This window comes from Penicillium atrosanguineum, assembly GCF_028827265.1.
Source record: "Penicillium atrosanguineum strain IBT 20685 chromosome Unknown utg000006l_segment0_segment0, whole genome shotgun sequence".
Classification (NCBI taxonomy): domain Eukaryota; kingdom Fungi; phylum Ascomycota; class Eurotiomycetes; order Eurotiales; family Aspergillaceae; genus Penicillium; species Penicillium atrosanguineum.
The window spans coordinates 167,865-195,256 of record NW_026623138.1 but is presented as its reverse complement, the minus strand read 5'-3'; the positions used below and the strand labels follow the sequence as shown (position 1 = coordinate 195,256).

General features: G+C 49.8%; 11 protein-coding genes across 11 annotated transcripts; 7 read left to right on the top strand and 4 right to left on the bottom strand.

The window, feature by feature from the left end:
* Positions 1-654: 654 nt before the first annotated feature.
* On the bottom strand, positions 655-1,779 carry N7443_007175 (uncharacterized protein; the record flags this gene model as incomplete). The annotated part of the gene is made up of 1 exon (XM_056887231.1): positions 655-1,779. The coding sequence occupies one exon, from the start codon at positions 1,777-1,779 to the stop codon at positions 655-657; it is 1,125 nt and encodes a 374-aa protein (XP_056738922.1).
* Positions 1,780-2,755: 976 nt separating this feature from the next.
* N7443_007174 (uncharacterized protein) lies at positions 2,756-4,048 on the top strand (the record flags this gene model as incomplete). The annotated part of the gene is made up of 3 exons (XM_056887230.1): positions 2,756-2,779; positions 2,836-3,071; positions 3,127-4,048. 3 exons carry the CDS (start codon positions 2,756-2,758, stop codon positions 4,046-4,048), a joined length of 1,182 nt encoding a protein of 393 aa, XP_056738921.1.
* A 232-nt stretch (positions 4,049-4,280) lies between these two features.
* On the bottom strand, positions 4,281-8,689 carry N7443_007173 (putative RNA helicase/RNAse III; the record flags this gene model as incomplete). Its single annotated transcript, XM_056887229.1, has 5 exons — positions 4,281-7,851; positions 7,901-8,301; positions 8,353-8,401; positions 8,458-8,486; positions 8,546-8,689. The coding sequence occupies 5 exons, from the start codon at positions 8,687-8,689 to the stop codon at positions 4,281-4,283; spliced, it is 4,194 nt and encodes a 1,397-aa protein (XP_056738920.1).
* A 1,258-nt stretch (positions 8,690-9,947) lies between these two features.
* On the bottom strand, positions 9,948-11,156 carry N7443_007172 (uncharacterized protein; the record flags this gene model as incomplete). Its single annotated transcript, XM_056887228.1, has 3 exons — positions 9,948-10,299; positions 10,349-10,941; positions 10,998-11,156. 3 exons carry the CDS (start codon positions 11,154-11,156, stop codon positions 9,948-9,950), a joined length of 1,104 nt encoding a protein of 367 aa, XP_056738919.1.
* Positions 11,157-12,004: 848 nt separating this feature from the next.
* N7443_007171 (uncharacterized protein) lies at positions 12,005-13,218 on the top strand (the record flags this gene model as incomplete). The annotated part of the gene is made up of 6 exons (XM_056887227.1): positions 12,005-12,046; positions 12,140-12,334; positions 12,389-12,743; positions 12,797-12,953; positions 13,001-13,156; positions 13,212-13,218. The coding sequence occupies 6 exons, from the start codon at positions 12,005-12,007 to the stop codon at positions 13,216-13,218; spliced, it is 912 nt and encodes a 303-aa protein (XP_056738918.1).
* A 1,305-nt stretch (positions 13,219-14,523) lies between these two features.
* Positions 14,524-15,690, top strand: N7443_007170 (uncharacterized protein; the record flags this gene model as incomplete). Its single annotated transcript, XM_056887226.1, has 1 exon — positions 14,524-15,690. One exon carries the CDS (start codon positions 14,524-14,526, stop codon positions 15,688-15,690), a length of 1,167 nt encoding a protein of 388 aa, XP_056738917.1.
* Positions 15,691-15,937: 247 nt separating this feature from the next.
* N7443_007169 (uncharacterized protein) lies at positions 15,938-17,724 on the bottom strand (the record flags this gene model as incomplete). Its single annotated transcript, XM_056887225.1, has 4 exons — positions 15,938-16,179; positions 16,232-16,443; positions 16,492-17,484; positions 17,540-17,724. 4 exons carry the CDS (start codon positions 17,722-17,724, stop codon positions 15,938-15,940), a joined length of 1,632 nt encoding a protein of 543 aa, XP_056738916.1.
* A 635-nt stretch (positions 17,725-18,359) lies between these two features.
* Positions 18,360-19,463, top strand: N7443_007168 (glycoside hydrolase family 88/105 protein; the record flags this gene model as incomplete). Its single annotated transcript, XM_056887224.1, has 1 exon — positions 18,360-19,463. One exon carries the CDS (start codon positions 18,360-18,362, stop codon positions 19,461-19,463), a length of 1,104 nt encoding a protein of 367 aa, XP_056738915.1.
* Positions 19,464-19,795: 332 nt separating this feature from the next.
* On the top strand, positions 19,796-21,293 carry N7443_007167 (amidohydrolase; the record flags this gene model as incomplete). The annotated part of the gene is made up of 3 exons (XM_056887223.1): positions 19,796-20,167; positions 20,230-20,474; positions 20,522-21,293. The coding sequence occupies 3 exons, from the start codon at positions 19,796-19,798 to the stop codon at positions 21,291-21,293; spliced, it is 1,389 nt and encodes a 462-aa protein (XP_056738914.1).
* Positions 21,294-22,148: 855 nt separating this feature from the next.
* N7443_007166 (aldehyde dehydrogenase family protein) lies at positions 22,149-23,647 on the top strand (the record flags this gene model as incomplete). Its single annotated transcript, XM_056887222.1, has 2 exons — positions 22,149-22,187; positions 22,241-23,647. 2 exons carry the CDS (start codon positions 22,149-22,151, stop codon positions 23,645-23,647), a joined length of 1,446 nt encoding a protein of 481 aa, XP_056738913.1.
* A 1,093-nt stretch (positions 23,648-24,740) lies between these two features.
* Positions 24,741-27,156, top strand: N7443_007165 (putative carboxylesterase; the record flags this gene model as incomplete). The annotated part of the gene is made up of 4 exons (XM_056887221.1): positions 24,741-25,034; positions 25,086-25,119; positions 25,583-25,734; positions 25,780-27,156. 4 exons carry the CDS (start codon positions 24,741-24,743, stop codon positions 27,154-27,156), a joined length of 1,857 nt encoding a protein of 618 aa, XP_056738912.1.
* Between the last annotated feature and the right edge of the window lie 236 nt (positions 27,157-27,392).

Below are 27,392 nucleotides of genomic sequence, written 5' to 3'. Positions count from 1 at the left end.
CAATTTTATCTCTCATCGACAGTAACAGAGGTGCGAGCAAGCTCCCCTGGTCTATATACCTCACGTCTTTCACCATTTTCTTCGCCGTTTCTTGGTTATCACACGAGGAGGTACACCAAGTACATCACCCATCCATGATTTTCACGGATTTCACGATTTTCTTTCGCATTTCCGCTTTGCATACCCGGGCCTGTATACGAATGTGTCTGGTGGCTTTTCTTCGGCGTTTCCTCTTTCTGTCTGGGCCAAAATACATATACCCAATTCGATACGTTTTTTCTTTCCTTTGGGGTTTTCTTCGTTATTTGTCTATGGACAAGTGGTAGCTTCATTTTTGCGTCCTTGCGCCATCTTGTTATATCATAGGATATACCCCCAAACTTTGTATTATATTGGGCTGGCAGGCATTTTTCGAAAATCTACTCAAGTAAATGAAATGCAGTGGTCTGTACGTGGCTATTTACTTGCCCTTAAGGGTTGATATTGCAGGATGGATATAATATAGTTTGGGATGAATATAACATTGCAAGATATAACGAAAGTAAAAGTAAAATCCGCCCATGGTATAGAGCACGAAGGGAAACATGGCCGCCCAGAACGAAAGACAAGACTGCCGAAACATAAGAAAATACAATTAGTCACCGACGTTAGCTCTTACTTTGGATTCTCGATTAGGCATATCTCCGTTGTCTTTGTTGAATGTGAGCCAACGCAATGATTTGTTGAAGAGCCATCTGAGGAAAAGGAAACAGGCATTGGAAAGAGAATGGAGGCAGTAGGTGAATGGCGTTTGGAAGACATGTTTTCGGTGGACGCTGTTTCTCGCAGCGCGTCATGAAAGTCGCGCGTACCATTATATATGGAAGACGGTCGTGTTGGTCCAATCGTTTCCGTAGAGATGGGGGGTGTTTTGATGTCCGGCGCTGTACGCCTTTGTGCCGTTATCATTTGGAAGATATTGATGTCGCTCGATCGACGAGGACTGCCGGGCTGGTTTTGGCAGATACAGGGGTATGCTCGGGTGAGACAGCGGAGATGCGTGAGAATGCTAAATTCTAGCTTGAGTTTCACGCTGTATACCACCGTTTTCAAGCTTATTTGGATGAAGTGTACTTTGAACTCGGTCACGATAAGGATAGTGTTCATCAGCACCACAATCATGTTCATCGCGATCAGTTGGATGATCAATTTACAGCCATCGCGGCCGCGCATTTCGAAGACAGGTCGCAAGGCTCGTATTGCTTCCCGAATATAGATGCCGCAGATTATATAGTCCTGTAGGCAAAATCCAACTAGTTGGATACGATCGAAGATTGCAGCAGATTGGGTGAAGCGTCCATGGCCGACGTTAACTTCGAGAAAGATGATTGTCATTGGAATGTTCAGCGTGAAGAAAGTGCCAAAAATCATCCATAGTACCCAGCGTAAATGATTAGAGTCAGTAGCGACGAGGTGTAATCGTGAATAGAGAACGATTGGCTGCCCAGTCACCATGGCATTCCAGCCGATGATGAATGGAATAGCCATGGGCCGGTTGGGTGATATTGCCAAAAAGCGGATCATGCCGGGAATCCCATGGACCAGGATTCCCCATGCTGCGACTTGCATGCTCCAAAAATATACCCCTCGGTAGTATTTGAAGCAGTCAAAGGTCATGAGTCCGACTTCGAGTGCATTGTATGAGCCAATTGCGAACATAGAAATAATCTGAATGATCGAAATATTCTTCATGAGAAATTCCCCGTTGTCCTTGGGGAGGCTGCTCATTGCCGTATCCATGATGGTATGTAAGGGTCCCTCAGAAGAGAGAGCCGTCAAAGTGAAATGCCAGAGTTAAAAGAGAATGGGCTAAAGACTTGGGTCTCCTATTAGTGCACGGCCTGTGGGAGGAGCAACGAAAGCCCGTCAAGTCATCCGGATTGCCGTCTAAGTTTGCGGCTTTCTTTGATCAAGGGTCTATAGAGTCGAACGGGGTTAACGTTTTTGCTCGTGCGCTTGCGGCATTTCGAGTCATGTCTAGGTCAATCTTTCGAGCTGACGGGCTGACTGATGTGTCCGGGCTTCAATAGGGAGCGGATGCCCCGCTAGGCAGGTTTAATCGATGGTGCTAGCCCCTGTGATCGCCAGGAGGCGCGATGCCCGCGTTGAGGTTGCTTTTGAGGTCTGCTCGACCGAATATCTCCTCGGCTCAGTGAAAGATGTCATGACTCGGAGAAACTTTAGCGACCAACACCTGAGCGAAATTACTGGACATGGCTAGCGAATTGAGTGTCCGGAAAAGTGGAAAGGGAAGCTATCGAGCCACTAGACAGGGTTTTACAGCGCTTGGCGTTCGAAACAAAGAATTTACCGAAGCAGTTCGTGCACCTGTCCATATGCATTCGTCGGTGACGTTCTCGGTGCAGGCCCAGACCCCAGGCAGGCTTTCCTGCGCAAAAACCGAGTGAAAACACCGGCGCGTTGATATCGTGGAGCTGTGCCAATGAGATTGTTGCTGGTGACAGGGAGCTTCGGTGGATGCTCCATCCTTCGTATGTTAAGAATACAGGTGGACTTGACAGATCTAGAGGTTATTTGGAATTAAGAATCTCAATTTCAGGGTCAACAAGGCGCGCCGGTTCCAGTAGTAGATGTAGATGTAGATGTAGATGTATGTGGTTCTGGTTGTGACGTAGAAGCATAGTAATGAGCTGATGGTCCGTGCTTTGCACCTTCAACTTTCCGTCGCGCGCAAAGCAGTCAACCATTCGCGGTCATGGTGTCCTTTTGGCCTTGGAAGGTATGGTGTTATTGACTCTATCCTAGTATTCCCGTCGCATTCTAACTATTATCCAGGGCCAGGACGATTCTCCAGCCTCCTTCGAAAAGACCCTCTCCACGCTGTCCACGAAGATCGCCCAGGCTACCACTCGACTCGACCAGCAGCGCCAGACTTCTCGTCGCTTCAAAGCTCTGTGGACTCTATACTCTACCTTTGCATACCTATTCTATTCTATCGTACTTGCACTTGTGCTAGGATGGGAGACATGGGGTGTCAAGGAATACGCCGCCATCGCTGGCGGCCCGGTTCTGTACGACTTCAACCCTGTGGACTCCGCTCAAACATCTAACCTCTCTCACTGACAGGATCTACGCCGTCCGAACTATCGGATCCCGTTTATTTGAATACCGCATTTCCAGAACCCAGCGCGGTGTTGATGAGCTGCAGAAACAGCGCGACAAGACCATCGAGAAGCTCAAGACCGCCACCAAATATAATTCCACCCAGCAGCTCCTGGAGAAATACGGGGGCGGGTCACCAACGCAATCTCCTGCTCCCAAGGGTAACTCCGAGAAGCCCAAGCCTGTTACTCCCAAGCAACCTCACGTAGCCCGCACGGGGCTACCTCCTCCGCCAACCGCCAACATCCGCCGTCCTTCTTCCCAGCAGCCCCGGCTACCCCAGCAACCCCAGACCGGAGAGGAAACATATCAGAATCCAAACCAGAAACAACCCTATCCCAATGCTCCTCCTTCCCCTCAATACCAGCAGCCACAGCCACAGCCACAAGACCAGCCTGACTTCGCACCCAACGCCTTCCCCGGCCAGCAGGGTCCATACATCGAACAACCACACTGGTATGACCGCCTCCTGGATGTTCTGCTCGGCGAAGACGAGATGCAACCCCGGAACCGTATGGCCATGATTTGCACCTCATGCCGACTCGTCAACGGCCAAGCTCCACCCGGTATCAAGACTCCCGAGGAACTCGGTCGCTGGCGCTGTGGTAGCTGTGGGAACTGGAATGGCGTTGAGAGCGAGACGACTAAGATCTTGTCAACCCTGAGAGAGACTGTGGCTCCGGAGGGAACTCTCGACCAGACGAGCACGGAGGTGCCCACCCAAGAGGAATTCGCAGACGACGACGACGAGGTCATTGTTTCTCGTGAAGACCAAAATACTCCATCACAGGACTCGGATGATTTGGAGGAGACTCAGAACACCCCGGAGGAAGATTCCAAGGCTGAGCCTGTTCGACGTTCGAAACGGAAGGGAGCGAAGAAGTAAGTTAGCTCCTAGGACTATCATCAGTATCATTAGTATCATTATCGGAGACTATCTAGGCTTCGGACTTTCGGCGTTTACGGCTCATTATTAAAAGAAAATTCTCTTCTGTACATTTCTAGTTGCAAAGCATCCCATCGTATCTGCCATGGTATCGTTATCTTATCATAATCATCAAATGCCCATGTGCAAACCATCAAGCCCCGATGTATGTCCCAAGAAATGCATGATACAATCACTCCATAGCATCCCCATTCTGCTCTTTCAGCCTCGCAATAACAAGGTGCGAAACCTTCACCTCAGCCTCCTCAGCTGACCCACACCCCTCTACCAAAGCAATCTCCTTCTTATTGTGAACCGCCGTGCTCTGATATGTCGCAGTAACAACCCCTGAGACCTTCTTTTCAACTCGCTTAGTCTTGAACACCAAAGTTCCTGACGCTTGGACCATATTCTGCGCCGCGTTGCGCGGATGCTGCACGTTGACGTTATCGGATATCACTCGTCTCAAGAACGTCAGGAGTCCGATCCGCTCGGCAAATGCGTAGCATTGGTCCAGGTTGCCCTGGGAATCAATGAACATTGCGCCGAGCGTGCTTTCGACGATGTCTGAGATGAACTTGTCGGCTCGGAGGCTGGCGAATAGTTCCCAGGGGTAATGGGTGTCGTGTGCGAGGGCATATCGAATTTGGTCGCTGAGAGCTTGGTAGCGTTTGATGGAGCCGTCGAGCAGGGGTTCGATGACACCTCCGTGGGTGCGGAGGAAGCGCCAGAGATAGATCTTGTCGTGTCGGGGGGTGAATTTGGCGCTTCCATTGGGGGTTTGGGCTAGATCCGTGCTTTCTTCTGGTGCTGCTAGGTCCATGCAGAGGAAGGCGAGCAGGTTTGCGTTGACTACTGCGTGCTTAATGAGAGTCATTGCGCCCTGGGAGAGGTTGTCGGGGTGGTGAGCAAGCACCGAGACAACCACCATGTCTAGGACGGCATCGCCAAGGAATTCAAGGCGTTGGTAGGATTGCGTGGTTGCGTCGTATTGACAGGATGGGTGTGTCAAAGCTTCCGTCAAGAGAGAAGCGTCCTTAAAGGTGTATCCAAGCAGAGGGGCCAGACGATGAGAATCAACCAGGTTGCTGGTTCCTCGATCGGAGGGCTCAAGGGCAGATGAAATGTCGCTGGTGAAATGAGTGATATCTGGGAGGAATCGATGGAGACAAGCTTGTGCTCTGTGCATACCGCCGTCGATGTATGCTGCTCCGATCAAGGCTTCAACCACATCTGCCAGTACCTTCATCGCGAGATTGCGTTTCTTCGGTTCGTATGTTGTCTTTTCGCCAACTCTGGGAGCATTCCATTTGCGAGGCGTGAAGCGGTTGACCAGAATGAAGCTGTCCAACCCTGTCTCTAGAGCGGCCCGCGCGAGGTGTTGATTCTTGATCAGCTTGTCCCTGTATTCGGATAATAATCCTTCGTCCCACTTGGGCTTTTCAAAGAAGAGATGGCAGCCAACCGTGAACTTCAGAACGGAGTCTCCGAAGAATTCGTACAGCTGATAATGAGTATCCGCTTGTGCGATCGGCGTCGTTATTGCTGTAAGAACATGGCGCAGATTTTGTATCCCAACGCTCTTGAGAATCGTCTCATTCAGCCTAAGCGCCACGGAAGTTGCTTCAAATCTGTCCAGGAGAGCCGAGACCAAAAGCCCAAACATGGCCTTTGAAGCGGGGAGTTTGTCAATAGTACAGCCGCCTGCTGGCATTGGAGCTGCGACCTTGAGAACAGGCTCCCCGTCTTCACCAGGGACCGGAATACTTCCAATTTGCAAGAAGTTGCGTCGTTTTGGAATGGAACGGCATTCAATTTCCAATCCACGTTTGGTGTCGTCTGGTTCTAGCCATTTTCTGAATAGTCGAGGTTCACTGAACTTGGCCCTGTCGCGGATAATACCAATTGGTGGCGTCAAAGCATCTCGAGCATGTACGTCAACAGCCTGCTCCGATCCATCGTATCTATCAATCCAATCCTTGAATTGCTCATGGGGAATATTTGGAGCAAAAAGCGCCACATAGTCTCGGGTGGCTGGCTGCACGCGGGAGCTAGGAGCTTGGAGATAGATGGCAGTGATATCTTGGATAGCTTTGATGGTCTCTATCGAGGCTCCATCGAAGAGCTTCGGTGTAGTGAATGTGGCCACCAGGGTAAGATCGCTTTCCCAGTAGATATTGATAGGGTCTGGCATGGGTGTTGACTTGGGTAGAATGATCGACATTGACAGATCTTCATTTATCACTCCGGTGTCGCGATTCTTCACCACTATCGTGGACTTGTAAAGCTGAGGGTGAGTGGTTTGCCAGATGTGGGCCAACTCCACGTAGGGATCATATTGTGCTGAGGCTTTCACGATGGCCGGTATCTTCTCTTCTTCAGCAAATCGAAGCTCGGTCTTCCGTCGGAGGGGTAGTAGATTGTCGTTCACCAGTCCATATTTATGGAGGGCTTCGTATGCACGGAAGGCAGCCTCTTTTCCCGCTGCCCGTTCTGTTCGCCACCATGCCTTGCCTTGTGCCCGACGTACTGCTGGGTGAACGCAGTTGGGAAGAGTGACGGTACCTCGAACGAGACCACTGGCATCCTCTTCAAACGAGAACATTGGACGGTTGTCAACATGTTCACTGATGGGTAGCACGTTGCAGAAGTGGTGCAAGTGTTGCATTGCATCCTCCGCGGAGAGACGAGCATGTGTTGACTGCACGAAAAGATAACCTGTGACCACCTCGTCGGCTTTCTCGAGTTCCCAGGCTTCGCGACATCGCCTCTGATCATCAAGATATGCTTCAACCATAGCTTTTTCCAGTTCTTGCCATTTGCGCATCAGGTCTAGCGAGTTCTCACCCTTGGGTATCATGACGGCGTATGTCGAGTCTGGGTGTCGAGCACGTCCACGGCGCTGGACGAAAGACTTCAGATTCGCTGGCTCGTCGTAGCATACTACCAAGCTGCATGCGCTGACATCTAATCCTTCTTCCAAAACATCAGTCGAGACTATTAGGTTCTTCCGACCAGCCCTAAATTCGGAGAGGGTATTCTTCTGCATATCCTGACGGAGAAGGTCACCGAGGGTCCACTTGTGGTGAGTGGTACTTGACCACCCAACAAAGGATGCAGATCGGAAACGGTCTTTGGTGGATGGGTGCAGTGAAAGGATACGAGTCAATACAGTGACAGTGTCTCTCCTTTTAGCAAATATCAAGCCAGAGAATGCAGGTCGGTCCATCCTTTCCAAAAAGGTGATCAAGGTCTCAAGCTTTGGAGATAGGTGAAAGCTCTCAGTGAAATCCTTGAAAATTCCGATTCCATGGAGAAGCTCAAGGAGAAATACTCGCTCCACACGATCAAGTCTCGTCAATGAGGTATCATGTTCAATGGACTGCTGCAGCACTTCAATCGAGGCCATGATAAAGTAGTCCGTTGCCCACCCACCGAGTTCATCATAGATATAAATGCTTCGATCGAGAAATTTCTTGAGTGACTCGCTGCAAAATGTTTTCCCGGTTTTCAACACCTTATCTGCTTGCTCCTGTGTGTCCGGTTTCTCGCGAAGCTCCTCGATGTATGGATCATACCTCAGGTCGAAAGACTGAACGCAAAGCTTCAATGGCATGAGAAGTCGGCTTCCAAAGCCTCGGTGTTCTTCTTTTAGAGGCACGTAGTTGATTCCCTCCAAATAAGGCCTATGGACATGCTCAAGAAGCTCGGCCCGGTGGGTACGGGGGGTTTTGCATACGGCGTCCAAATTTGATTCAATTGTTCTGGATATATGTTAGGCATGCACAAGACCACGACTTTAGGGTATCATACTGTAACTCTTGATGACTAGATCGGACAATCGGACTCGCCGTCAATCCAAGGATTCGTGGAACTGCATGCGGGCCAAATGCCTTCCGTCTGGGGTGGTAGTGATCTTGCATAATTCTGTTAGCCGCGTGCTTACGCACACAATGATGGGCTTCGTCGAAAATAATGAGAGCCAACTGTGACATGCGCACAAATCCATGGCCGAGAGCATCTGCGAGAACTGCATGAGTAGAGACCACAACACGGATTTCTTTCAGAGCCGTATTCCAGACTGCCTGATCAGTCCAGCGATCTACATTATCAAGGCCTGTAAGAACCCGAGTCTTGACTGATAGGATCTGCGAAGCGATGACCTCGTGCTGTTGCTGGCACAGTGCCACGGTGGGAGCCAGAAACCACACAATCTGTGTTGAAACTCCGTCAAACTTAGTTTCATCGCGAGATCTCAATCTTACCTTTTTAGGATCGCATTGTTCCAACTCTGCAATAATGCGCAGAACCGCTCTAGTGCCCACGTTAGCATCCGTTGAAGCACAAATCGCGAGGAAACATCAACTCACATGTGAGTTTTCCCACTCCCTGTATCCATCTGAGACTTCAGTGTTAAAAAATAGCACAATATGTCATCAGAGTAATTAGTCAACTCACTGCGACGATTATATTTTGTTGTAGGCTTGTTTCAAGCATCTCCAGCTGATAGCTGCGGGGTCGATAAGACGCGCCATTGCTGCCCACCAGCTCCGGGGTAACGGAGGCTGGCTGGTCTTCTGTCTCATCCATCTCTCCGTCCATAACGACAAGATTTACTTATGGGGTGGAAGAAAAATAAAATAGAAAGTAGGAAGAAAATAAAGCTGCAAACAAAGATTGCAGGAAGGTTGTTGTCATGTGGGGCTGTCCTTGCTGTCGCCAATCAGAGGCCTCAGATCTTACCAACTCAGAAGTGCATGTCAGAAGTGAGATGAGACGAGGTTCTTGAAAAGAGGGGCAAGAAGACTATTAGCATCATCAGTCTATACCATCTACTAACTGATCCAAGAGTAAAGTGAATGGCGGGTACCAAGTGAGATTGGTGCGGAAACATATTTTGGACAACCGCCACTTTGGAAGTTCCCCAGACCTAGTGCCACGTAAAAGTTATAACATTCTGTCACAACAGTAAAACTTCTGTAATGGCTCATCAAGACTCGATTTAGAGAGTTTCCAGCATCTCCCACACTTCAGGGACACTTCATTGTCCCTGATTGAATTGCTATCTGCATCCACTCAAGCAGTACTGGAGCCTTCAATGCTCCTGACTATACCTTCCCTAGAAGTCTATGTACAAGATCATGGGCATGAAGTATGAATAGAAAGCAATAAGCACTCGAGTAGCAAAGATACACATTCCAGGGATGAAATCTACGCTCACATAGCTTTCCCTATCCCGCGGGCGTTAGGTATCTTTTCAAGGTTTGGTATGACTGTGATTAGCATGAACCATGCAAGGCCCACAGGAGAATTATTGGATCAGACTTTGGATGTCAGACCCTCCAAGACCAAGACACGTCAAAATTCGTGGCACGGACTATACCGCTCCACTCCCGTCATATTGGACCCGCAGAGGCACCAAAGCTTCGCTTAAACCGTGACAGCCGAATCTCGGTGGGTCGTCGACACGAATAACTGGCAGGTAAATTATTCTTCATCTAAGCTAGTGGTAACTTATAATTTGTCACGATACAACCACACGAACCCTTCATCTCTGTCGATCTATGGACTTCATCGCTCTTGTCGTTGCTTTTGGGATAATACCAAGTGGGACGTAATGTATCATGTTCGGGTTTGGCCTGAGTTTCAGAAATCTGAAGGGTACAAGCTGGAAACCATACCTTTCTAGGTAAAATAGTGGTATCATATCATGTACAGCATATGTATATATATTAATATGTAAATACGAGATCCCGCGGGCCCTTCCGGCTTTTGAACCAGCATCCGCAAGGAACCTCAGCAGGTGGCGCGTCTACTGGATACGCCACCCCGGTCAAGCCCTTGGGTTTTTTCTTCTTCTCTATATTCTTTCGTGGGGAATCACCAGCCGAGTGTCACTTGGTGCATGTTGCGCCTGGGGTGCTTCTGCGGCCTCGTAACTCAAACTGATATCGGTGGTTCTCATAATTGCTCCATCTTCGAGCATGTTATCTTCGCTGTCTTTTGTGGACAGCGGAAGTCGTACCGTGTCGGATCGTGAGCGAACGGCTACTCTGGAGGATGCAGAGTAGGAAGTTAGCTCCGTCTCCTTGTATTTGTCTGACGGTCCAGAGTGGGAGCGCGCGGTGATGACCATTTTTTGGAATATGATCATTAGCAATGGGCGAATTGGTGGGATACAGCCGACTATTAACACAAGCCATTTTTCTGTTCTGTGGATGTTTTAGTATCTCCTTTTGTTTTGTGGAAATGTTGGCTTACTCGTTCCAAGTCACCAGCTGTGCAATGTAATATGTTACGTCTTCGGTTTGAGACAGCACTCGTAAATATGTGGTCTTGACGATCGAGCAAGCACAGCAGATGACGCCTAGTCCCATCAACAGGCAGAGACCAACTTTGATGCGCGTGGTGAGTCGCACATTCCAGAAGAAGACCACGGGATATAAGGCGAGCGCGAGATCACACATTGCTGACCAGCTTCCTTGGAAATACGCCACGGTTTGGTTTCGGAGGCGCCCATCGCAAGTTCCTGGGAGCTCGTATTCCCATAGTTTCTCTCGAGGAGAGCATTGAGTGTAGATCATACCGATTGTTATCGAGTTTATCAGTAGATTGCTGATCGCCACGCCCCATAGCATGATGACTCGTCCGCGGTGCTCAGGACCGTGTATTTGTTGTAGAAAGGCGACGATGGCCAATTTGCCTAGGGCGATTGCAAAGATCCCCAATGCCTGGTTGGCCCAACTCCATTTAATGGCCGGAGTAATCTGTTCAGGCAGGAGTTCATCTACATGCATACCGAGTCCGTAGTCGATGCTGATTGTGAGAAACACTACACTTGCGACGGCGATGACCTATAGTTCGGATATACGTTAGTCTCGATGCTTTTGTTCGGGGTAGTGCTCCGTACAAATGTCAGCAGACTCAAGAACAGATCACTGCGAATGTGTCGAGTAATCCGCCATGTCGTGTAAACGCGAGCGAGCAACAGCAGAAAGGCCATGGAGGCCTCAACCCAAATCACGACCAGCAGTGTGGTGCCATAGCCAGCTGGCGCTGCGTGGGCCATCTTTATAGCGTCACAGCCTCATAAAATCATAAAGGAATGAAAGAGCGGGAAAGGGAAAGGAAGGGATGCAGTCATGCAGGGAAATGGGGCCAATTCTTATTGCGGAGTGAAATCCCATGAATACGATGTGAGACCATGGGAGGCTATGTGTGCCGTAGAGTTCACATCGTTTACTTGGTTATGAACTCGAATCTGGACGACTGACCCAAGATCCATCCTAATCCCCCGCCTTTCCTTTATTTCCTCTGTTCCCTTGATTTGTCTCCATTCGCCGAAGTTGCGGCCCGAGGACTGTGCGCCCTGCGATGCGTCGTTCGCCTTGCTGGCTCCGAAGGGAATGATCTTCGTCTCGCAACGAAGTACCGTAGCACTGCATAGCCTCTCGCGATTGTGATTGGACTATATCTAGGGTTACAATCATCCTTAGCAAAGCTTACCATGACTCTCAAGGTATGGTTGGGCCACGAACTGGAATGCGATCGGTCGCGTGGGGAATTCAACCATCCCCCGCGTCAGGGCCTTATGTACCGGGGCCCGCTAGAAGGTGAATGCTAGGTTTCATTTGTCACGTCTATTATTTCTGATCCCTGTGAGCCGCGTCACCTCGATCTGGCGAGTAATAGTGGACGGGTACTAACCCTCTAGCGCAGTCCTGGGTTAATGCCGTGGCGTCTTAATCCCCACATTCTTCGGACCCCGAATCCCGCGCCACGCACTGCTCTGGAATGCTCAGTTCCTTTTCCTATTTTTGCTGACAGCCCCGAAACAACCACGTGTGACTACTCTGTTAGGACTTTGTTCTGGCCCGAAACAATATTCATCCAGGAACCCCTGATCGCATCGGAGCAATGGAAGCCGGTTCTGGAAAGAGTCAAAACGAAAGCTTGAAGGTTAGAAACTGACTTGTGTCGAATGTGGTAGCTTGGTTCTCCACTATTTCATTGGCCACTAGGTGGACCTGCGTTGCTAATGAACTGGCCCAGTTGCCGAGCTATCCAAGTAACTGCCTTTATTTTCTGAGATCCATCGAGGATAGTGTTCCGGAGAGTGCGAGGAATGGGGAGCAGTTAAATGTCGTTATTGTTGGAGCTGGTCTTGGAGGTCTTGCTACAGCCATTGCCCTGGCTCAGAAGACCCACCATGTAACCATCTACGAACAAGCACATCAACTGGCAGAAGTATGTGTGAAACCTAGGCGAGCTATTCACATGGACCGGGCTGACACTCTACAGGTTGGTGCCGGGATTCAGATTCCCCCCAACTCCACACGTCTTTTGCTCAAATTGGGTCTGGGTCCTTATTTGGAAAAATACGTCACAGAACCAGAGAGCGTTCTTATGCGTCGTTGGCAGAATGGCAAAGTCATTGGCCGGACACGATTGGATCCTGACTTTAAGCGGGAGTTTGATGCACCATATTGGGTTATTCACCGGGCGCACTTCCATGAAGCAATGCATGCGCTGGCCGTGGACTTGGGTGTCGTCGTCAACTTGGCTTCAAAGGTTGTCTCGTACGACGTTGACGGTCCAACTGTCTCGCTAGAGAATGGCTCGACCATCTTCGCGGATTTAATTGTAGCTGCAGATGGTATTTTTGTTGTGGATATCTACTTTAAACCTCTATGGCTAACCGGGTCACAGGAGTAAATTCCACTGCACGGAGAATTGTCCAAGAAGGAGTTGACCACCCACCCCAGAAGACGGGCTTCGCAGCCTATCGGGCTGTGGTGGATATTGGTCGCATGCTAGGCGATCCTGAAATAGCATGGTTACTGGAAAAGCCCTCGTTCAACCTATGGTATGTATGATTGTCGGGTTATTCCAGATTCACACTGATCTCCAAAGGCTCGGTGACAAGCGACATGTTATGACCTATGTGATCGGGGCCGGAAAGACATTTAACATGGTTCTATCACATCCAGATGATGGCTCTGGTTGGGATACAACTGAAGAAGAAACGATCGCCAACATGCGAAAAGAGTTCGAAGGCTGGGATCCAGTGTATGTCTACCATCGCCCTCTCCAACCTCTTACTAATCTCTCTAGACTGACCAAGATTATAAAAATGATCGACAAGACACTTAAGTGGCCCCTATTTAGTGGGACTATTATGAATCGCTGGATTTCAGGCAAGCTCGTCGTTCTAGGCGATGCTGCTCACGCAATGCTCCCATACATGTCTCAGGGTACGAAAACAAGCCATCGGCAATCGATAAGAAACAATCTAACCACCTTCACGAACAATACAGGCGCCGCAATAGCGGTAGAAGACGGAGTTGCCCTAGCTCAGTCACTTGACAGAATCACATCCAAAGCTCAAATCCCACGTGCTCTATCGATCTTTGAGGGAGTTCGCGTTAAAAGAGCCAATCAAATGCAAGAAGCCAGTCTTCTACAAGGAAAGCTATGGCACTTTGCCGACGGGCCTGTTCAAAAGGCTCGCGATGCAGCTATGAGCCCTGAAGTTGAGGGCCGACCTTTTTCTCACAGTCCGAATCAGTGGAGTGATCCCGCGACGCAGATGTGGTGCTATGCGTATGTTTCTGATTCCCAGTCCTTGAGAGTTGGCTGCTAAATTTTACCCCAGATATAATGCTGAGAAGGAAATTGACCAGGAATGGGATAGACAATTGGGGAAAGGAGGTGCTGCAGCTAGTAAGATCTAACCCGGCTCTTCTAGAGAAAAGACTAGCGCTGTGAATAGTGTCGGCTAATGTGAGGATGATTCTGGCGGTATTTCCACCACGCCTATGGGTATTCGTGCCACATCCTCGCCCCTTGCTTGATCGTATTACACATTTCCTGTAAAAGGGTCTCGTCGGTCTCTCTGTCCTAAGAGTAACGATCACCATGGTTTAGACCCCGACGAAGCCTGTAGTTTCCTTGTCCTTGTCTCTATGATTTTAACTTGAAATGGTAGTTTTCATGTTTAGACCCCTGTTTATCAAAATTCCAGCAATTCCGGGTGGTTGTTTTTCCGGCGTAAACAGTTCGTTGAGAATGAGACCAGCTTAGAGACTGGATGAGAAGCTTCTGCTTCTCAAGTGAGTCACAGAAACAACATTCTGACATGCGCTCCAGTTGCGCCATATTTCAGGTCCAGTTCAGCGCCTGATATGACCAAAAGTTAATACATAATGCGCCTATGTCTTGGGCGATCTGTAAAAGCACGCGGCCCTCTCTTTTCACGCGTCTCTCTTCATCTTCCTTCACCTTTCTTCTCACCTTTCTCATTGCCTTTCTCTTGGACAAATACTCCACGCTCTCAATCAATCAAGCCTTCGAGCTCCGATATTAGAAGTGTCGTGATCAAAAGCCTAGTCCACGCATCTGTATACACCTCGACGAGCGCCAGTCCCGATGCCATCATGTCTAATTCGCCAACTATCGTCAAGATCCCATGGGATGGCGTTGAAGGTGAACCCATTCATATTGAAGATCTTCAATCTCAGCTACAAAATATTCCGCGAGACACTCGCTACCTGCGTATCGATGAAGACGCCCCCTCCGCTGATGACTGGGCGCTCCTCGGTTCACACTTTACCGGCGTTGAGAACCTGGAACTCGAAAGTGGGTTCAATGAAGACCTGAGAGATCAAATCCCTTTACACTGGCCCCTACAGCGACTTGAATTGAGATCTGCGATAGCGGAAGTGATCACGACTCCTTTTATCCGAGAAGGCCGAGTCCCGCATCTCAGCCTGCTTCTGACCTGTGGTCTCCGATTTGAGGGACCAACAAGTGATGAGCTGCAGATGCAGCATGAAGAGGCTGTTAAGCGGGGAGACAATGAAGAGGAATTCTTCACGGTTGGTGAAGGAACGCCTGAGGAACGCAAGATTCAAGTAACCTTCCTCCCAACTTTGGTTTGCGACTGGATGAACGACCATTTCTGTGGTGCTGATTCCAAGAAAGACCGCGAAAATAAACCGTCCTCTTGTCTCATCAATATGGAGACATTGGAGATTTTTGAGAACGATGCCATGGACGCATTCTCTCGTATGGCGATGGCTCTTCCGCATATTGTGTCAAACCTCCGGACCCTGAGGATCCGATCGACCAGTGGGCTGGACTTCCACTATCTCACAGAAGAGGCATTTCGCTACACCTTGCCCACTCTGGAAAATCTGGAGACTTTCAACTTCACCGTAGGCGAGGTCTTTGATGATCCCACTTATCTGCCCACATTACACAAGTTCTTGCCGCCCAATCTGACAACCTTGTACATCCGTGGCCCTACGTCCTTATGCCAGTCAGAGCAGTGGTCAGACTGGTTGAAGTCATTCGAGTCGGACACTTTCCTCCCAAAACTTCAAAAAATGGCATTTATTCTAGATCTACACTATGGAGACGTGCTCGCGTCATCGAGCAGACGCAAGAACATTGTGCCACCTAGTGATGCTTTGGAACAGGCACGCGAGGCATGTCGTCATCTCTGCGACATTGCACAAAAGCGCGGAATCAGCATCGTGGACATGCCTGTTGAACATATCAATGCGGGCGACCTGTTCATGCCAGTGGATCCTCGATGGTGATCTGACCGGTAATTTACGCTCATGACTCCCCTCTGGCCATTTCTCCCATTTCACCTTTCTCCAATTATGGACAAATATAATACCCAATCTCCACTCTTACTTTACGAAGCGACAAAAATGTACCGCAAAATAATCCAAAATCCCATTCTGGTTCCATGTCATTAACAATATGGCCTTGAGCTGAACTTTGTCTAGCGTATCATAACCCAAGCTCTTGACCTAAAGTCTTTCTTCATTCCATGTCTACTTAGTAAATGTACCGGAAGTTCAAGTTCTCCTGATCAGTCTTATCCTCAAAAGCATGGATAAGATTTGGATCAGCCGCACTGATACCTGCTGCAGCCAGCATCGCATCCTTCTTCTTGTTCTGTCGGATCAGGTAGAAGCGCAGGAAGATCACAGCTACAGTCATACACGCGTAGCATGCAAGATGCACACTCCACGCGATATGATAACGGGGCGCATCCCAGTCTAGGAAAACTTGGGGACCTAGCATTGAAGTCAGATCTGGGAATATGCATGGCGCAGAGAGTCAACTTACCAATAGCGTTGCCAGCAGCCCAGGAGATGAAGGTTGCAGCCACAACGGTCGCCTTCTTAGTCTGGCCGGCGATATTACGGGAGACCATTGACAGAGCCAACGTTTGAGCGGACCAGAAGGATAGTGCGATATAGTAGCTGATCAGCAGGCCAACTTTGTTTGCCAATGAGCCAACTTCGACGGTCATTAAGACAATGGTGCCAATATATGAACTATGTCTGTTAGCCCCCAATCGTCATCGGTCCAGGGAGAGAACTTACGGAATCACAAATCCAAGCATCACCAACAGATTCTGGTTATATTTCTTTACCAGCCATGCCGACGTTAGCAGGATAATGATGATGTATGAGCCCAATACCATGGCGAGAAGTTGGCTTTGCAGAGTGGTGAAGCCAAAGGTCTTCATAATGATACCAGCAAACGAACCAAGACCACTGGTAGGCAGAGTCGTGAATAGCTGGATGCTGCAGTAGCACCAGGTTTGAGGATCACGGAGGGCCTCCCACACCTGGTAAGATCGGAACTGCTTGTTCTGGATACCAGTCTGGTTTGTTCGCAGTCGCTCGATCATCAGGTGCTTATCCTCTTCGCTGAAGCACTTGGCACGCATCGGGGAGTCGGGCATCCACCAGATGACGAAGAGACCCCAGAGGACTGAGAGGCAACCGTAGGAGAGGAACAATGCCTGCCAAGACTTGAGTGCTCTGTCTCCTCCGATCAGAGTGAAGCAGTAGGCTAAAAGGCCGCCGACGATCTGCTGAGCCCCGTTCATCATGTACCAGTAGGTCACAGTAGCGGCCTGTTCTTCTCTCTTGTACCACATGGATGAGAGCAAGACAAACGTGGGCTGACAACAGGCCTCGAAGATACCCAACAAAGTACGGACAGTGACAAGGCCGGCGAAGTTGTGGCATGCAGCATGCATCGCCAGGATTGCCCCCCAAATACAAATATTAATGCCGAGGTACTTTGCGATCGGAACTCTCTGGATGATCCAGTTGGTCGGCCACTCCACAGTCAAAACGGCGATGTAAATACAGGTAGTCAACCAGGAGTACTTTTGTCCATCTTCCAAGCCCGCGTCGACCTTGATACCCATGATGGAGGCGAATGACATGGTTCCTTTATCCAAGGCCTGCAGGAAGTATGTGCATATCATGACCACAAGCACACGTTTGTCAATCATCTTCTTAAGTCGCTTGTTGGTTGCTTCGTCGACTTCCACGCGGCCACGGGATGCGTACATCTGAATTCTGCTTTTGTTAAACCAGGAACCTGTTGAATCCTAATCGGGCAGACAGCACTTACTCCTTATCGACTCGCGAGAAATCCATGTCTTCCTTTTTCAGGTCGTCATCGGGCGACAGGACCCGCTCGACGTGCGAGATATCCTGCTGGACCTTGGGGTCTGTCATTTCGATCGATTGTTGGTGACTCTGCACCGTCTCCGTCTCGATTCCCAAGCGGGATTCCGAGATATTGTTGTTGGCCATCACTTGTATCAGCAGTAGCTCTGATGGTATGGGTCTGACAGCATATGAAGCCCAGGACCAGGACCAGCTCGTCCGGCTTTTAATGATAAAGAACACTCCATGGAATCCTTTGGGCCCAAGCCACCATCCGCTACTCTTGAGCTGAAGCGAGAGCCAAGAACCACCAAGGACTATCAGACGCCACGATAGTCTTCCTAAGCCAGGTTCACAGACATCTGTTAATCGTCAGACCAATGGAGACCCCGCCACTTTCTTTCCCCGGGTTCTTGGCGGGCGAAGTCCCCTCCAACTGACGGCCCCCACGCTTTTCACGGGGGGAAATCCGGGGAAGTATCATCCCGAGCGAATCCACCAGTCCTCGGCTACGCCTGAAGTCCTCGTTAGCGCCGTGGTTTACCTTTTTTCCGCCCAATGTTGGCACCTGCGCCCGCTCGCATTCGGCTTGCACTATCCCGAGCTCGTCTTGGCCTGTGCGGGGATGCGTTAAGTTCTTCCGCAAATCATCCACAACTACTTATTAGCCTCATTAGTCTCGGAGAGTCTGGCCGTGAGAAAAACAGCTTTGGTCTGAGCTTTTACAGCAAATAATCACGCTCAAGCATTACCGCCAAGATCTCATCTCATCTCATCTCATCATGGCTGCGACGCGTCCCCCCGCGCCCGAAATTCATACGGCGGTAAATCTCCTCATTGACAACCTCGTCAACATTAAAGATGAAACTGGAAAGTTTCTCCTCTACCTCCCCGACGGTCGGGTTATCGATACAAAATCCTGGGCTGGCTGGGAATGGACGCACGGCATCGGCCTGTACGGCGTGTGGAAGTACTACGAGATCACGGGCGACGAGAAGCTGTTGAAGGTCATCGAGGACTGGTTTGCCGCGCGATTCGCTGAGGGGGGCACCACCAAAAACATCAACACCATGGCTGTCTTCCTCACCCTTGCATACGTCTATGAAAAGACCGGCAACGTCACCTACCTCCCCTGGCTAGATGCTTGGGCTGAGTGGGCGATGCATGAATTGCCACGCACCCGCTACGGCGGCATGCAACACATGACTTATATTACGGAGAACTACCAGCAGCTCTGGGACGATACTCTGATGATGACTGTCATGCCGCTGGCGAAGATTGGAAAGCTGCTAAATAGGCCCGAGTATATCGCCGAGGCCAAGAAGCAGTTCCTTACCCACATCAAGTACCTGTTCGATACCAAGACTGGCTTGTTTTTCCACGGCTGGACTTTTGAGGACGGTGGCCACAACTTTGCGGATGCGCGCTGGGCTCGCGGGAACAGCTGGGTGACTATTGTGATTCCGGAAATTATCGAGCTGCTCGAGCTCGAGCCTACCGATCCTATCCGTTTGCATCTAATCGAAACCCTGGAGGCGCAGTGCGAGGCTCTCCAGCGCGTACAATCGGAGTCTGGTGGCTGGCACACACTGCTGGATCACCCCGATTCATACCTCGAGGCCTCCGCGACTGCCGGCTTTGCCTACGGTATTCTCAAGGCGGTTCGGAAGAGGTACATTGGCGCGCAGTACAAGGCAGTCGCTGAAAAGGCCATTGCGTCGGTGATGAAGGACGTCGATCACAATGGTGAGCTGCAGAACACCAGTTTTGGAACAGGAATGGGTGATTGTCTTCAATTCTACAAGGACATTCCCCTAACCTCCATGCCATATGGACAGGCGATGGCCATCATGGCGCTAGGAGAATATTTGTGGACCTATATTTAGCTTTTTCTCCGTTCCATGTTCCATGTTCCAATAATATAGAGGCAACGTTTGAATGAAATAGATCAATGACATAAATTTATCACGAGGATCAGTTCATCCTGTACAAATTGAAATATTCAAAGAACTTCGGCGAACTCCACGCATGCAATTGCCTGATGTAATGTTATCGCTTATCGGTTGCCCCTCGTCGGCGGTCTCCGAGATGCGCAAAGATGCCCAGGTGAGGGGCGCCCAGTCGCCCATCATAAGTAGAACGCACAACTCTTTTTTCCATCTTCCCAGTCTACTGTGAGCTAACAGCGAAATTTTGCACCCATTCACTCACCGCCATCATGCTATACACCCACGCCACCATCATCACCGTCGATCGCACTCGTCGCATCATCGAAGACGGTGCCATTCGCGTCACCGGCGAGACCATCGCCGACATTGGCAAGACTGCTCTGCTGAAAGAGAGATACCCTGAGGATGAAGAGCTGGATTTAACCGGTCGCATCATCATCCCTGGGCTGATCTCCACCCACATGCATACCGCGCAGACGCTTCTCCGAGGCACTGCGGACGATCTGGAGCTTGTGTCTTGGCTCTGTGAGCGCATCTGGGTGCTACAGGGTAACTTCACCGAGGCGGACGGGTATGCAGCGGCTCGCCTGAGTATCGGCGAAATGCTCAAGTCGGGCACCACCTGCTTCCTCGAGAGCATGGTACGCTTCTCCTGTTTCCTGAATGACCAAGGTATTCTCAACTTCTTACTAATTGGATGCAGTTTGCCGATCGCTATGGCTTTGATGGCCTCGCCCGCGCTGTCGAAGAATCCGGTATCCGAGGTTGCCTTGGCAAAATCGTCATGGACATCGCCAAGTACGCCAAAGACGACGCCTGGGCTATGCACCCGGGCCTCGTTGAGAATCGCGAAACATCTCTGCTGGGAACACTGAAGATGTGGGAGAAGTGGAACGGCGCTGCCAATGACCGTATCCGTGTGTGGTTTGGAGCTCGTACTCCTGGAGGGTAGGCACCTACTTTTTATAGATCCTAAAACCATTAACATTTTCTAGTGTATCCGATGCGCTGTACAAGGAGATGACTGCGCTGTCGAAGGAGAAGGGGATCCCCGTCACTATGCATTGTGCTGAGGTCAAGGCTGATCGCGACTTCTTTGCTTCTGTGGATCATACACCGATGTCTTACTGTGACTCGGTGGGACTGTTGAGTCCGTCGACCGTGCTGGTGCATATGGTTCATCTAGATGATTCGGATATCAAGCTACTCTCGACTTCGGGTACCCATGTCGCCCATTGCCCCACGTCCAACGCTAAGCTGGCATCGGGTATCTGCAGGGTGCCTGATCTGCAGCAGGCGGGTGTTAACGTTGGTTTGGGGACTGATGGTGCCCCGTGCAACAATACCTGCGATATGCTGCAGGAGATGAAACTTGCTGCGATCATCCATAAGAGTATCTCGTATGAACCAACCGCCGTTCCGGCTGAGTCGGTTCTGGAGATGGCAACCATCAATGGTGCCAAAGCTCTTGGACTGGATGATCGTATCGGTAGTCTCGAAGTCGGCAAGAAAGCTGACTTCGTCGCTATCGATGTCCGTGGGATCCACAGTCAGCCCTGGTTCAACCCCGCCAGTGCAGTGGTTTATACTGCCACGGGACGCGATGTTGAGCTCGTAGTTGTGGATGGAAAGGTGCTGGTGCAAGGTGGTGAGCTACTGACGATGAACGAGCAGGAAATTGTTGAGGAGGCAAAGAAGCGAAGCCGGGAGGTTGTGGAAAGAGCCGGTCTGTCCAGCAAGGTGCAGGGCCGTTGGCCTGTGGAGTAGGCACTAGGACAGTTCAAGTAGAAGTAGGACCACTTCAGCCTACGTCTGAAAAGTCCACAGGTTAATATACAGAAATCAATCTTCGATTGCATGACTTCTAGTCCACTTGAGAGATTTAACGTTCAATACTCAATCTTTCAATGCCTCTATGGACTCCGAAGTTGTTGAAATCTGGTAATTCTCTCTACTCAGCCTGAAAGTATTGTCAACGCGTTTCGAATCCCATCCAATGAGTGCATCTGTCTTATGCCAAGACAGGCCACCCTCGCCCCCGCTATCTTGTAGGCGCCCTGCGAGGCTTTGACGGCCTGACACATCAAACTACGCCGACTAACTGCCGCAGATAGAAGCCGCCGAACATTGTCTGCCGAATTTAAGGGCCGAAGCTTCCGCGACCCCAGAATAAACTCTCCTTTCTTAGGTTTCGGGGTTGTAGTATAGCCTTGGCTTTCCTAAGGTTCGGGGACCCAGCAACTCCCCCGCACAGCGGATCAGCTCTCCAGCCAAATAGGTACCCACACTATCCAATAATAGGCCTACATGCAGCCACAAATATGGGAAAACTGTGGGGGACCCAATCTGCTCTTCTTGGTATCTTCTGGCCATGTGATGTTGGGTAGCTTGGCTTATGGTCGGGACCATTTCACGGCCCTGGCGGAAGTCGTAACGATGCTTGGCTTCACCAATGAATACGGCCTAGCGCTGATAAGCCTCTCGCCGCTACATAAGTTGTGAAAATACCCCTCCTCTCGAAGATTTGCCGTTTGTATGAAAAAGTAATTCTCTTCAGATTGTCCAGCTGAATTACTATATTTTGCAGTTAAGTACTGGGGATTTTGACTTTTTCTCTCGACAATGGCCGACACTGCTAAGAACGGTCCTTTGGACTTCACCGTGAGTCTAACATGTCAGAATGAGATTTGAAAAGATTACTGACAATTCGGTAGACCTTCCATAATATTATTAATAACGAATTGTCCCCAACCTCTACAACTCGACACAGCATTAACCCTGCGAATTCCAAGCCCAACCCTGAAGTCCCTGTCGCGACCCAAGAAGATGTCGACCGTGCCGTGAAGCATGCCCGCAACGCCTTCAAGGAGTGGTCTAAGACATCTTTCGCCGAGCGTCGGGCCGCTCTGTCAGCTTACGCTGACGCTGTCGACGCTAACGCTGATGCATTCGCTGAGACCCTCACCATGGAGCAGGGAAAGCCACTGAACCAAGCCGCTACCGAGGTCGGAATGGCCTCTACGTGGATTCGGGCCATGATTGAAATCGAAATCAAAGACAACGTTATCGAGGAGAAAGATGATCTGAAGATTGTTCAGCGCTATACGCCTATGGGTGTTGCAGGTGCGATCGTGCCGTGGAACTTCCCCGTGCTCCTTGCTATGGGCAAGATCGTCGCTGCTGTTTACACTGGTAATGCTGTTATCGTTAAACCATCGCCTTTCACTCCTTACTGTGACTTGAAGTTGGTTGAGTTGGCGACTCGATTTTTCCCTCCCGGTGTGATTCAGTGTCTGAGTGGTGATGATACCCTTGGCCCGATGTTTACGGATCACCCTGGTATCGATAAGATCAGCTTCACCGGCTCTATTGCAACGGGTAAGCGGGTGATGGCAAGCTGCGCTAAGACTCTTAAGCGAGTAACTCTGGAGCTTGGTGGAAATGACCCTGCCATTATCTGCGACGATGTCGACATTGACGCTATCATTCCTAAGATCGGTATCTTGTCCTATCTTTGCAGCTCTCAGATCTGCATGATGATCAAGCGTCTCTATGTCCACGAGAAGATCTACGACGCCTTCCTAGAGAAGCTGATCGCATTTGTAAAGACGCTTAAGGTTGGAGACGGTAACGAGGCCGATGTTTTCTTCGGCCCTGTCCAGAACAAAATGCAATTCGAGAAAGCCAAAGAGCTTTTCAGCTCCATCACCACCGAGAATCTCAAGGCTGCACTGGGCGGTTCGATCGAAGAGTCGCACGGATACTTCATCCACCCGACCATTATTGACAATCCGCCCGAGTCATCTCGTGTCGTGCAGGAGGAGCCGTTTGCGCCCATTCTTCCCATTATGAAATGGTCGGATGAGGACGATGTTCTTGAGAAAGCGAACGCCCTGGACACTGGCCTCGGCGCATCAGTTTGGAGTAAAGATTTTGAGCGGGCTACTCGTATGGCTAATCAGCTCCAGGCAGGTGTTGTTTGGGTCAACTCGCACTTTGATGTCTCTCCTAAGGCGCCATTTGGTGGTCACAAGCAAAGTGGTATGGGTGTTGAGTGGGGCCTGACTGGTCTCTTGGCTTATTGCAACTCGCAGACACAGTGGTTGAAAAAGAGCTTCTAGACCGTGGGAGGCAGCTCTTCATAAATTTACTTGTAGGTTGGCAATATGAATGAACTTTTTTCGTCAATAAAATATGCTGTAGATAACCATTCCAAGGTTGTGTTGCTTTAACATTTGTCATGTTCCTGGCTCTACCGTGGATGTCTACGGGTATTTTGAAATTCGGAAGGGGGACCGACCCAAACGCTATTAGACGAGGGTTCTGCTGCTACATATTTGTAGCTAGCGCCTGGGTACATCTATGGTTGGCGCGATGCATATTCAAAATCGGGGCCGAGCACAGCTACAAACAATTCAAGGGGAAGAAATACGTCTCGGGAACACGCAAGGGTGGCAGCGAACAGATCTGGGCTTGGAGGTAGGACTTCCCAAGGAGCAAAGATCTGGGATATGACGCCTTAGGTCAGAAGATGATTGCGTATGTGGATGATCTGTAACAATTGGGTCGTGTGAGTCGTGAAATTACGTTGATGTCGAGTGCTGCGATGCATGGGCCATTAAGGGTGACGACATTTCATGATATTATGTCTACGATGACGATGGCTTGAGCTGCGAACTACTTATCTGCACGGGGTACAATCGTGGCTTTATTTCAAAGAATATACAAAAATAGCTTGGCTCTGCAGTGGCATGTAACGTATTCAAGGGTTCAGCTGCCATGATGTCACCTCACTATGGTAACAGCCCTATCAAACACAGCTTCAGCCATAATTTATATTAAAAGCCCCATGCATTTGATGACGATCCTCGCCACACCCTACGAACAAGCCACATTTTTATTCGGAGCTGGCCAGTAGCTCTCCACCTTGCAGAGGAGGGTGGTGATCGGCAGCGCTGATCTTCCACGAATGACGTCCCGACTCGACGCCACTCCATACAATCCCTGTCAACTTCGTTTCACACCGTGATGTGGCACTTGGCATACGTTAGTTCTGCTGTCATAGAGTATCAGGTTTTTCGATATCTGGTGAAGCTCTTTGTTTATTTAACACGGTCGCATCTACCGTCTTTCCTTTATTTCCAATCACTATATCTCAGATACTATCTCTACATCCAACCATCAAACATTCACAAACAATCACAAACAATCAAAATGTTCCACCGTCGTCGCCCAGCTACCACCACTACGCGCGAGTCTAAGCCCACGCTGATGACTCGTCTTCGTGGCCCCGGTGCTCGAAAGCAGACTATCAAGACCAAGTCCACCACTACCCGTCACACACCGGCCACCACTACCCGTCACGCACCCTCCACTCACCGCACCACCAAACGACACTGGGGAAGCACTACCCCTCAACATCACCACCGCAAGGTTACCATGGGCGATAAGGTCTCTGGAGCTATGTTGAAATTGAAGGGAAGCTTGACTCATCGTCCCGCTCTCAAGGTACGTCTTTCATCTTCCCGGCTTGGAATTGGTACTAATTATTGATTTTAGGCTGCTGGAACTCGTCGCATGCACGGCACTGATGGTCGCGGGAGCCATGCTCATCGAGTGTACTAGAATGATGATGACGCGTTTATGAGTTACGAGATTTTACCCGGTCAATAGGCCATGTATTATATATTGACTTAATTGTACCATTATCTAAGACTTCCGATTTACAAATACCCTCGTAGCACTGAAATGTTTTATTTTTGATCTGTTGAATCTTTCATCTCTCTAGTGCGATGTGGGTCTTTGTGAATCAATAACTCAACATGGATCTATGTTTATCGTGATTGACTACGGATCACGTGATAGCTAGGGTCCTCGCAATTGCGTCAGCCAAGACGCGGGACTAGGCGTGAACCAGATCGTCGTATAGCTACGTATAGCTTCGTATACCGAAAGTATACACAGTCGAATGTTCATATATATGCACGTCTTACATATTGTGGGCCTCCTTGGGGGCCTCCTTTCAGCCACGTCACTACCTAAAGCTGCGGTCATAGATCTGGGTTATAACCTCTATCAAGGGGTGTCGCTGCACAATGAAGTGGACCAGTATCTGGGGATGAGATATGCGAAAGCTCCGGTTCATGACTTGAGATTCCGATCACCAGAGGATCCTGACGCTAACAGTAAGCTGTTTGACGCGTCATCGGTTAGTCGCCTGTATGATTATTTGAGCACAGACTGACTGATTTAGTTCGGCCCCATCTGTATCGGCGTCGGACAGACTCCCAGCGATTCTTTATCAGAGGACTGCTTGTTCATCAACGTCTGGAAGCCTGCAAACGCTTCCAGCGATTCGAGTCTCCCCGTGTGGTTGTTCATCCAGGGCGGCGGATATGCAAATAACGCCAATGCGAACTACAACGGGAGTGAAGTTGTTGAGCAATCGGGACACGACATTGTCTTCGTCAACTTCAACTATCGAGTTGGTGCTCTGGGCTTCCTTGCAAGTGAGGCTGTGCGTCAGAATGGCAGTCTCAATGCAGGGCTGCTCGACCAGCGTAAGGCGCTCCACTGGGTTAAAAAGTATATTCGACATTTCGGCGGGAACCCAGATCACATCGTGATCCATGGCGACTCGTCGGGATCTGGCTCTGTCGCGCATCATCTTACTGCATACGGTGGTCGCAATGACAATCTTTTCATCGGAGCAGTAGCCGAGTCAACATTTTGGCCAACCCAGCGGACTGTTGCAGAAATGGAGTTTCAGTACCAACGATTCGTAAAGGATGTCGGTTGCGATGAAGACGAAGAGTCCCTTTCCTGTCTACGCTCGGCTCATATCGACACCATTCAGACATACAATGTTGATGAGCCTTTCCCTGGTGGCAGTGACGACCCTGCTCCGTTGTGGTATTTTCTTCCAATTGTGGATGACGATCTAGTCCACGATCGCTTGTACAGTTCGTTTGAACAGGGCAAACTCATTCATGTACCTCTCATTGTCACCGACGACGACAACGAAGGGACCGATTTTGCATATAACGCGACGAGTCAGTCCGAGGTGGCACAGTTCATGAAGAACAACTACCCAGGATTGAGTCATGTCCAGCTCGATACCATCAGCAAGGCTTATCCACGTATGGACCCTCTTCCAAAACATGCCGCATACTTCCCATCCGCAGCTGCAGCCTACGGAGAGGCAACATTCACCTGCCCAGGGAATCACATGGCTGCCAGCATGTCTCGATATTTTTCATCCGACAAGGTCTGGAACTACCGCTTCAATGTACAAGACCCAACTGAGATCGCAAACGGGAAGGGAGTACCCCACGTCTTCGACCTGCCTGCCATCTTCGGGGTAGGAGAAACCAATGAGCCCACTTACTCTTATGCCAACATCAACTCTGCGATTATCCCCATCACCATGGACTACTATCTTAGCTTTATCAAAGCGCTTAATCCAAACGAGTATCGGAATGAGGATGCGCCCATGTGGAATCCTTGGGGAGATGGCCAGGGACAACGCTTGAAGCTAGAAACTAACTCAACAAACATGGAAATAGTTCCTAAGCAACAAACGGAGCGATGTGAAATGTGGATGAAGCTCGCCCCGGCCATGGAGCATTAATTATTTACGTGTAAAGAGTTGCACAGGCGGCATTTGGATGTTATCGGTGATGCCTTGATCATCTTGGATACTTTGGACATCATATTAGGGATTTGAGTATGTCTTCAGCGCCTCTATTGAGTTTAGCTACTTAATACCATACATTAAAATTCCGTTTTCCTCTGGTCAATCCGTATTTCCTTGTACCACGGTTCCCTCGGCCACGTCAGTTTTCCCATTCCGGCTCATCCCGTTCT